At 30.2% G+C, this 11,905-nt stretch overlaps 2 protein-coding genes across 2 annotated transcripts; one reads left to right on the top strand and one right to left on the bottom strand.

The window, feature by feature from the left end:
• Positions 1 to 1,250: 1,250 nt before the first annotated feature.
• Positions 1,251 to 2,133, bottom strand: LOC125860797 (serine protease inhibitor 5-like). The gene has a single exon (XM_049540817.1). The coding sequence runs from the start codon at positions 2,075 to 2,077 to the stop codon at positions 1,421 to 1,423; it is 657 nt and encodes a 218-aa protein (XP_049396774.1). The 5' UTR covers positions 2,078 to 2,133; the 3' UTR covers positions 1,251 to 1,420.
• A 5,603-nt stretch (positions 2,134 to 7,736) lies between these two features.
• LOC125859538 (uncharacterized) lies at positions 7,737 to 8,211 on the top strand. The gene has a single exon (XM_049539306.1). The coding sequence runs from the start codon at positions 7,899 to 7,901 to the stop codon at positions 8,106 to 8,108; it is 210 nt and encodes a 69-aa protein (XP_049395263.1). The 5' UTR covers positions 7,737 to 7,898; the 3' UTR covers positions 8,109 to 8,211.
• Positions 8,212 to 11,905: the final 3,694 nt, after the last annotated feature.

Below are 11,905 nucleotides of genomic sequence, written 5' to 3' on the forward strand. Positions count from 1 at the left end.
AATCTCAATAGCCTGCAAGTTCCACGTTACATAAATCTAAAGAGTTTTCCCTCCATTCTTCTCGACTAGATAAAGGAGATATAAATTTTATTTAGACGAGTCAGGACTTGGCTTGACGATAATCCTTATAATTAAATATGATTGATTGGGCACCAATTCTGATAGGTTATCTTCTTTTCATCTTGCTCTCGCCGGGACTACTCTTTCAGCTGCCGGGGAATCAACGCCACGTCGAATTCGGAAGCTTTGCTACTAATGGCAAAGCAGTTTTACTTCATACTTTGATTTTCTTCGTCTTTTTTACAATTCTTATTCTAGCTGTTCGTATTCGTATTTTCTTTCACTAGTTAGCTTCTTCGTATATTCTTTTTTCTAGTCATTTTGGATTTTGCAGGAAAAAATGGATGCTTGTTTGGAGTGATTGTATTTATTTATTCTTGATTTGTTTTCAGTTTACTCAAGGTTTGTAATATGTAATGAAATTATATTTTGGTTCGCTTTAGTTCCTCATGTAAGTGTAATTAATCTAATTAGTGAAGAAATAAACAACACAAACAAATTTCACTAGTACTTTAAGACTTTCCAAAATAACAATTCATCCCTTCGTCTCCATATATATGTACCTAGCGCGTTCAGATATATATGTATATTAAAATATATGATATCAAAATTAAGTGTAATTTGTTTTAGATAAATTTTATCCAAGTGAATTCGCATATAACTGGGATACATAGATAATCTTACTCGTCTCCTTCCTGTTCTTGCTCGTCTCTTTCCCTATTTCAGTATATCTGGTAGCAAAAAAATATTTAGCTAGATGTATTTGACTTAAATCTTATATGAAATTATCAAGTAGTGAGACAATATATAATTATTTCAAACTATAGGTAAAATTAGTAAATATAATAAAAATATTTATGTAATTAAATCAAATACATATTCATTAGGGATTTTGTTCACCCACACCCAATATTTATGTGATTATACTCCATTATCAATTAGTCCATACTCCTTCACAATAGGAATGAAACATCCCTAATTTTCAAAACACCTTAATTAATAGGATAAAGGATAATATTTCGTGATAAAATATAAATTATTTTACCCTATGTTTGATTATGAATAGTTTTTATTTATACTAAAACGATGAAATTAGTTATCTTATATATATAATAGCTAATCTCATTAGATATCCTGATTTATCGAAAATCACATCCTACCAATTACCAAACAAATCTCTTAAGAATACATAGACAAATGGTCCTTACATAAAGTCAACGAAAAGAAAATACAATTTATTAAGAAAGCCAAGCTAAAATATACTTAGCAGAGTTTCATATAGTAGTCATCACATGTTTATTTATTTTGCAAGACAATATGTTAAAACATAATCCATAGTCTAGTAAGCATTGTTAATTCACTAGACTTTCTTAAAGTTGACACCAAAAGGCTGATCTTTCACAAGACACAAACGTCTCTTTCCATCTTGCATAACCCAACCAACTGCTTGACACTCATCAACAGGGCAAGATGGACAAACAAAAGGACCAGGACAATACAACAAATTGTAACTCGATTCTGATACTTTCACAATTTTAAACCAACTACTATCTTCTTGTCGTAAAGTTCCTCCCGTCTCCAATAATCGCGCTCCGAGCGATACATCGTAGTCTCCCACTTTCCAATTCGCATAAATAACACATAGTCTTGACGTTGCAATATCGAATTGAACGTTAACGTCTTGGTTTTCGAAAATACCTGATCCGGTACTAAAATCAATGAACCTAACGGGTGTACCGATTGGTCGTCCTACATCAGAGTTGTAACGGAACACACCGTCAGGACACGGTGCAGATGAATTTGGGGAGGGACCTAGGTACACGTCACCACCCGCGGCACCACGACCAATCGAAACGATGTGGTAACTTGCACGAGGATCGAGTGCGTTACCGTCGGTGTCTAGTACTAATTTATTGGTAGCAATAGGTAAGTCGATGGGATTTTGGGAAGTGAAAGTTGATGAAAAGGCAATAAAGGGAAGTAAAAATAGAGATAAGAGGAATAAATAGTTTGTCATATTTGAGTTGTGTGTGGTTTTATTGCTTGTGAGTTGTGAATACTTCTTTAGACTAATCAAGGCTTCTATTTATAGGCTTTGCCTAGGTTTAAATATGAATATTAATTTCTCTCTAATGGTTGTCCATTTTTATACGTTTTGCACATTATATAATACTCTAATACTACTAATCTCTATCTTTTGTTGACAAGGAAACCATAGTCGTGATTTTGAGTGCACACGAGTTAAATTTTGGTTCAGTATTATCGAGGTAAACCATACTATGAATTGAAGCTCCACATGATAGAGAAAATATATATCGAAGATTTTGAATCAGGAATCACCATTTAAAAGATCACATGGTCAATCAATTTGATCACCCTAGATATTACTAATGTCTATCTTGATGTTAGGTAAAGTTACTATACAGCCCCCTCAATGGATAAAACTTAAATAGTGGAGTACTATATTGTTTCTTTTTCTTCAACTTGCTGGTGTAAGGTTGGCAAGGTTCGTACATACGGTTGCTTCTTTATTTGATTATTTTATTGGCGGCTTTTAATTATCTGTAATATATAATTCTATGCTCTTATAACGTGAAAATATAATGTAGAAAGTCAATCTAAATCTTCAATTTGCTCAAGGAATAATGTGACTGAATTAATTAAAATTATGTGAAATGGATTTATATATATACCAGCACACTTTGTTTGAATATAATGTGGCACAAGTTGAAAATTAACTAAATTTATTTTATGTGTTATCCCCTTTAATTATATCTGTATTTGACATAAGAAATATATATAATTTTGTGTAAATGACTTATTCAAGATAACGTGCACAAACTCCGTAAAAGCCATGCTCCAAAGAAATATCTGAAATTAAAGTAATTGTATGTGATATATTCTTAAATCAGCAGAGGCTGGGGTAGATAGAAGATGAGAAGATTTATTGAATGTTCTTGAAAATTTATTGATGTGGTAAAATATTATATTTCACAAGGATCTTTTTTTATATTAAAGTCTTCAAAATGTGAGGAAGTAGCACATTCATCTACACAACCATTTCCCTTTTTTTCTTAATAATGCTCGGACATGAAATGAAATTAAGTATTGACTTTTTAACAAAAGAGGAGTTATTGCTTATTGGGTATATAAATAACAGAAATCACACTAGTTTAGTATCTATTATCTTTTTTCTCTTCAGTTTTCATTATTACGAATCCAATCATAAATTGGACATCGAATACATGTATTTGTTGCGACCAGATGTATCTAATTAAGTGATATAATTGAAAGCTCTTCATTAAATAGTAAATTGCGTTTGTAACAACTTTTAAAGATCATATCACATCTCCTAAAATAAATCAAAACAATCAAAATTCTTCCATTTCGTTTGGCGATTCAACAAAGTTTACATTTCTTTCTCCTTGATTGTACGACCTTGAATACATGTATTTCAGTATTTGATGTGTTTAGATAATTAACCAAATACATATAATTAAATGTACTTAAATAAGGAATGTAACTGAAAGACATGATTTAAGGATGAAATCACGCGTATAAAATTTTTAGAGTATTACAACTCCAAAAAAAAAATCGAAATACTTCGAATTTTTTTAGAGAATACAAACTTTACACTCCCCTGAAATTTTTCTTAAATAATTTTGAGCCTTTATGGTTCAGCAATGGTGAATATCATTATGTTGTTAAGAGTCGTGTATTTGAGATTTAATGGTGGACATATACATGTTCAGATATCCCATTATTAAGAAATACAACTCAGATCTTAGTTACGATTGCTACTTATTAGATATACATGTTTCTGATAGTAAATCATTTGTCAAAAAACTTGATACAATATTAAATTAACTTGGATACACATATATCTAATAATAAATCTTATGTCAAACAAAATTAGATACATGAAATGTAAAATACATTATTAGATACATGTCCTTATATCAGATATAAAACAACACTCAAAACTTTTGAGACTGAGATACATAACATTAATTTCTGATACATATCGAAGAAATCATGTTTAATCCTTCTCCCCACTGTATCTATGTCACCATCTACAACGAAAACGATTAATTAATAGAGATATATATAACATAAATTTATCAAAAATAAAGTTGAAAATAGTCCATGTTATCCATAGCATGACTTTAACGAATGCATGAGCAAAAATGGAGATAGAGTTGCCCCTTCTTTCGATCATGTCTATCAAGATTCTCTCGATCTGGCCGAACTTACTTTGATGTTAGATGGAGTTGAAGCCTTAGGGTAAGCAGCGTTGTACGTCATTCAGTTATCAACAGTTTTTTTTCTAAGGCAAGCTCCTCTATCTCTAAAGATAAAGACATAATAAAGAGTTTGTGGAGTCTTCGACGATGAATGTGAATTGTTTGGACGATCCATCAATTAACTTAGAATTATTTCTTTGTAACAATTATTTCGATTTGGTCTCGTTAGAAAAGAACAATACATAATAAGGTTTGAGTTTAGGAGATTTTGTTAGGGTAATGATATCTTGAAAAGAAGAGCGTAGATTAGCCATTGTTGGAATAAAATTGTATGGTGAGATTCTTGAACGAGAAAGGAGAAGAGATAATTGAGTGATGAATATGAGAGGGGAGAAGTAAGAGAGTGTGGTTGATTACGAGTGAAAGAGTAAATTAAGGATATTATTAATCAATCCCAATTTTAAGGAATATGGGTATATCTTCAATAATATATGGTATAAAATATTAAAAGTAATAATATATGTAATTGTTTGACAATAGAGATAATAATAGTAATAAATATGATAGTGATGTATGTCTGATAAAGTAGTTTATCATTGCTTATTCGACCAGTCCTACACGGCTAAACTATGGAGCAATAAATTGCATTTCCACCCCAAATCCTTTCAAAATAGAGCAACTTTCACATATAACAAACATAAAAAGCATATTTGTATGTTATAGCTATAGTTTGCATAATTGCACTCCATAACAAATTTTATGTTTGTTATGGAGCTTTTGATTTGTATAATTCGCTAGATACATCCAATTTTATACAAATTGTTCAGTTTGTATAAATGCATTTATACATTGTAATTTGTATAATAAGATCTGTATTTATATAATTATAAGTGTATATGACGAAAATATATGTATTTGTATTTTTATATATACTTTTCTCTCACTTTATACAAACACAAACGCATTTTATATATTTGGGATAAGGGTCTGAAAAATACCTCAACTTTGGTCAAATTTGTTGTTGCGATACTAAACTTTCATGATGACCTATTATCTCTCTAGACTATTTAATACCGTATTTTTTACCCCCTGAACTATTTAATAGTGTATTTTAAAGGTATATATGTGCCAGCGTGGATACATTACTATTTATAATTTTGCATTATTTTTTATGTCCACCTGGGCAAATATATATGTTTAAAATACGGTATTAAATAGTCTAGGGAGGTAATAGGTCCTCATTAAAGTTTAGTATCGCAACAACAAATTCGACCAAAGTTGAGGTATTTTTCAGACCTTTATCCCTATATATTTTATACCGAAATGTATAAAATGGCTAATTGTATACCGAAAATGGCTAATTATATACCGAATCAGATGGCAAAAAAAGGAATGTTTACTGCGAATTACAGATAAAATAAACTATGACTATAACATTTAATTTAAATTAATAATTTGCTATTTCATACAATTTTCCCTTCAAAATAATTTTTCAAGCCCACAGATACATATATACTAACGTGGCCCATAATTTGCAGGAATGGCCTTATCCCAGATCGACTTTGGGCTACATATCATGTTTGCCCTTGTACCAAAATGAATAATTTATTAGGCGTTTAGTTATAGAATTTGAAGTTCTGATTTAAAGTCAATGATTATTTATATATTATGATTGCAATTCAAATCTTGAATCCTCTAAAAGTATGATTTTAAATTTCAAGTTGCATTTCAATTTTTTTAATAATATAAAACTTGATTCATAAGTTCATATTTTTTTAAAAATCATATCAATCTAAATTTTGTCAAAAAATAATAATACATATTCGACGTGAAAAGATTATTTATACCATGTGAAAGAATTATATAAGGATGATGATACTTTTGTAACAAAGAACTTTTTCTTAAAAATTATAAAAAGAAAACATATCATTTCTAATACTATAATTTAAACAATCAATAAAAACTAATACTCTATTAATATAAGGAAAAATCTTTTTGGTCAAAATGATATTTTATCTATGTTATTTTACTTTTTAAAATATTTTTATCCTATTAACTTTAATACCTTTTAACTAAAAAAAAATCAGTTTATTTTAAAATAAAAAAAATATTTAATTTTTTAAATTTTCTGACCAAATTATGACCAAAATTTCTGATTATTTAGCACTTTCCTTAATATAAATAATCGCAATATATCTAACTAATTCCAACAAAAACTTTTCCTCAAACCAAAACGACCCCTTAAAAAGCTGTATCGGTGATTCGTCCCAAGTTTTGAGTGGAAGATATTTGGTCAAGACTCAAGAAGGTGCCTTTATGTGATTTTAAAGATAATGTCCATCTTTATGGTAACTTTAACTTTCTACTCCCAAATGTATCTTAGAACTTTTTTTAAAAAAAATTAATATATTTTTCAGATCATATTTTTATACTTCATCCTTTTAATAATAATAAATTTTCAAAACGTATATAGAATTCAGTAAATTATATTATATTTATTAATATCTTAGCGAACATAATTTTTATTAAGATGACACTCATTTGAAACGGAGGAAATATCTACTTAATGATAGGGTTGTTTGAAATCAAATCATAACCGATAAGTCAACCACAAAATTGGCTTATTATTGAATTATCGGATGGTGAACGGATCAAAATATTACAATTAACGGTTTATCGATGGGGCAGATTGCTCAATTTTCTTATTTGGTAAACCGTTAACTCGTTAATTATTATTGTAGTTACATTTTTACTGTAAATATATTTGATAAGTAAATATTTATGTGCAGACACCCTCAAAATTTAGACTTTCATATGTATCTCACCGTGATTTACAATTACTAAATCACCAAGTTAAGTAGGACTAGAAAAAATATTTTATTTGATGGGTGATTACTATATTGATGAGTGAAAGTGGAAGAATGGAGCCATTCGACAACTATCTGTTATTTTTTAATATGATACTGAACTAACCAATAGCTTATTAGTTGGCTAATAAGCCAAATCATTAAATATAATTATCCATCCATATAATAAATAGTCCTACTCAATGAATGTGATTGTTTTTGGGACAACACTTATTTTGAGGGAGCGAAATTACTCTCTTTTGTCTAACAATACTTGTCCACGGTTAACTTTGCATATTTCTTAAGAAATTATAAATAGAAAAATAATTTTACTATATCACTCTTTGAATATAATAAATACAACGTCTTAAAAAATCTAATTGAAAAATAACTATAATTAATTATAAGAATAAATTAGAAACTAAATGTAAAATCATACATTAATTTCATAAAATGAACAAATATAATTCAACATTTACTATTGTTGGACGGAGGGATTATCTAATTATGATGTCACCAAAATTAAAAGAAGAAAAATGTATTGGGAGAATGAGAAGTCACCGTCCAAAAATCAAAGCCCAAGATTGAAATTGCGCGAATGACGAGGCAGTGAACTCATACTTCCAACAAATTCATAATCTGTTCACTTTTGGCCCGCACACTACTTCCGTGTGACGTTCTCATTTTCATTTTCCCCAATTTCTTTCCTCTTTCTCACTGTTTAATTAACCTAATTAATTTACTTATAATGGCGGATTGGGGACCGGTGTTGATAGCGGTGGTGCTGTTCGTACTGTTATCGCCGGGGCTGTTGTTCCAGTTACCTAGCCGTGGAAAAGTGGTGGAGTTCGGCGGGATGCAAACGAGCGGCGCTGCTATTTTGGTACATGCCGTCATTTACTTTGGTCTCATCACTATCTTACTTATTGCCGTTGGCGTCCATGTTTATGCCGGTTAATCAAACTCCGATCTGTATTTTCTGTTTGTTGCTCTTTTAATTATCTTGTACTTTTTGTTTGTTTACGAATCGTTAATTACAGGGACGGATTGTTGCTTTTTCATCTTCGAATTACTTACAAAAAAATAAACATCTAGCGCCTGCCCTAAATGAAGTAGTTTTCGCTGCACTGTTGTCCCCATTCCTAGTCTAGATTAATGGGGGTAAGTTTTTTTTTTTCTTTTTCTAACCAGATAACCCGCTGTAGTTTCACAGCCTCTGCCTTGATTGTGCATTCTGTGGTGAGCATCGGGTAAACCTTCATCGTGTAAGTACACAGCCTGCAGATAACATAATCCTTATACGATAAACTCGACTCAGAAGATATTGAGGGGATGAATCATGAGTCATCTGTGGACTACCCTCCAAACCAAGTGAGTCAGACAAAAAAATAAAAAGGGGTGAGGGGGATAATAATGTAATCCATTTAATGATTTGGTTGGTGAACAAATAGACTATTTGAAATGAATTGATTTAATAAATAAACTAATCCTTCTACTAGTCTAGTACTTATTAGACAAATAGATGGTCATATTTTTATGAGTTAATTTTATTTCTCCTAATCATGCAACAATAAGTTCAAATTTATGCAAAATAAATCCTATTCTTGGTCACAGTCATTATTTTTGGATCGTCTGGCCTCGATCCAAAAAGGAGATCGGCTGGGATGGAAAGTTGGGGATTCCTTAGATAAACTTTATTTCCTTCTATCATATCACATTAGGTGAATGTTTTTATTTTTTTATTTTTTTGGGCAAGCTTACTTTATGATGCAGTGTTTATCATCTATAATCTTCGAATATTCCAACGTCACTAGTATCGATTCTGCAAATCCCCTCCACCCCCACCCCCTCCAAAACACGAATTTAAAATTATCAGGCTCCAAAAGAAGTATCGGACACTAATAAGTTGACACCATTTTGTAAATCCAAAAAAAAAAAAAAAAAATTAAAAAAAGGAGGAGGAGGAGGTTTTTGATCAAAATATACTTGTCAAGCTTTTAAAAAAAGTTTAAAACTTACTTCAAATTTTAATATTTTATAAAATAAGCAAATTAATCATGACCCCAATTATACTTCTGTCTACCTAATCCTTCCGAGTAACAATGTTGCTTCGTTTACTGTGTCATCATATTTGAAAATGCATGCTCACTGTGAAAAAATAGCTGGTTCCTGTCATTGTTATTATTTATTTTCTTGCACCAATTGATCTTTTTTAACTAATTATAATAACTGGTAATTATGTTATTAGTATTTTTATTAACATACCGTTATCGTATTATATTTTTGAATAAATATTTAGTTAATTATAAAAATAATAATTTTGTCTCAAACTTGTACAAAATGCCATTATATTCCTCACATATAGTGATTATTATGGTCAAATCAAAGATAAAAGTGGAAAGCATTCATCACGATACAGCACATGCAGTTGAATGGGCATAAATCTCTTAAAGCTCCATGGTCCTTGGACATTAACCTTTCTTTTCTTAGGACACTATGAAAGTGGGATGCCACTAAAACACTCAAATATAAAGTAGCTCTATGATGAATAATTGCTATTTTGTCCCTTTTGGTCCAATGTTGAACAAAAGTTTGACGGTTCAAATTGAGTTAAGATAATAAGTGAGCAGGGCAATGAATCTTCTAAACTTAGACGGATCACATTTTCATGGCTAATTTTATTATTTTTAATTACACAATAGGTTCCAATTGAAGTCAAAGACCTATTCTAGGTCAAGGTTATTATTTCGAGGTCACGTCTAAATTTGATACAGAAGGAGATTGATTGGGATGAAAAGTTTGGACTTCCTAAAGAGAAACTTCATAATTCATATCCTAGTATCCACAACGTAATATGCCATGATACATATCATTTATGCAGTATTCACCATTTATAATCTTCGAATATTCCCCTCCCCTAACTCTAAAGGAAAAAATAGACAAATATGATCGGAGGTGGAGGTGGAGGTGGAGGTGGAGGTGGGCGTGGGGACTGGGGCGTAAGGGCAAAGGCATATCTAGAATTTCAAAATGATGGGTGCACTATTACAAAAAAATTGATCTAAGATATAAATTTGATCGGTTCGACATTTAGGTTCTAAGATATATATATATATATATATATATATATATATATTGCCAAAAGAGAACAAGAAATATAAAATTCAAATTTCTAACCTCACGTAGAGAGGTGCACCCAGTCATCATCGCATTATATGATACTCCGAGTGTGGATTTACACATCTTTATATCAATAATTTTTTAAAAGTATAACACTACTATATATATGATCTCGGGAGGGGAGCATGGGTTCATGTGAACCCGGTGACCCCCCTTGGATACGCCTCTGCGTAAGGGTGAAAATGAGGTGTGTTGATAAGATGATCAGTGTGGAATACACTTGAACTTGATTTCCTTATTTCTATTAGGAAAGTCATTTTCCTTATTGTTAAAAAACATATTTTTCTGAAAAATTTAACCAACTGAACATGAAAAATTCAAAAGACAATTTCCTTCATATCGGACACACCCTAATAAAAGCGAGAAAAGTATATAACCCTCATATTAAAACAAGACATCAATCGTTTGATTACAATTTACATTAATGTTTATAGTAGATCGAAATTCCATGAGATTAACAACCAGACAGAGAAGAATTACTTTTCCAAAACAACTAATTAGTATATAGACCAATGTTGGTACAGATTAAATAGAAAGAATTGACTCAAATAGGACTTAAAATAGATAACAAATATATAATATAAGCATAATTCATGAATAATATATGTATAATTAATATATAATCTATGTATACGTAATAAAATAAAATAGAAAGTAAATAATGAATCCGACAAATCAGCCTAAAGAAATGGGCATCAATCTCTTAAATCTCCCACGTTACTTGGACATTAACTTTCTTTTCCTAGGACACTTGAGTAGTGTGTTCCTTAGTGGGGATCAATCTTGGTGAGATGTACTAGGAATATCATATCACCTTTGACTATGGAGCTTTGTTGATTGACTCGATGCGTTTGGTACGAAGATAAATATTATTTTAAATAAATAAATAAATTGAAAACAATATCTCAAGAATATATATATATATTTGGGGAAATTACTTATATACACACATTTACTTGCCTTAATATCCATTTATTCCTATCTTTTTAAAAAATTTCAAAAATTCCTTAATTCCCCCAATTCATAAAATCTTCCGGATACATAAATATTTCACTCATATTTTCAGCCTACATTTCCACTCCCCATTTCACTCCTCCATTTTATCCCTAAATTCTCTCCACTTCTTTAGCAGTTACAAATTTCAAATTCATTTTGATTTTCAGAAGGTGTCTCTCTCAAGTTTATCAATTAATCTATTTTTGAATTTTAAATCTTTTCTATTTCCAATTAATGATTTCAAATTATTCAAGAGGCAGATTTCTTTCCATCGCTTCAATTTTTGATTTCTTTTACTATTATTTTTTAATTTTTTCATCTTAAAAAATAAAAATAAAATTACCTCTGCCCCCTGCCCTCATTGAAATCTTATTGAACCTTTGCAATTTTAATTAATCATATTGTTGTTGAAATTTTTCTTGAAAAATATTTATTTTCTTTTAATGTTTCTACTATTGAAAAACGTCCAAAAAAAAAAAAGAAGAAAAAAGTTGGATCTGCCATAACACGGCCATCACTATCTAAAATACAGATTTTTAATGTATCTCGTTTATTTTGAGTCTTAAATTAGTCTTTGTT

This window comes from Solanum stenotomum, chromosome 3, assembly GCF_019186545.1.
Source record: "Solanum stenotomum isolate F172 chromosome 3, ASM1918654v1, whole genome shotgun sequence".
Lineage (NCBI taxonomy): Eukaryota > Viridiplantae > Streptophyta > Magnoliopsida > Solanales > Solanaceae > Solanum > Solanum stenotomum.

Coding starts and splice junctions, on each gene's coding strand:
- LOC125860797 (XM_049540817.1), bottom strand. CDS start 2,077: ATGACAAACTATTTATTCCTCTTATCTCTATTTTTACTTCCCTTTATT.
- LOC125859538 (XM_049539306.1), top strand. CDS start 7,899: ATGGCGGATTGGGGACCGGTGTTGATAGCGGTGGTGCTGTTCGTACTG.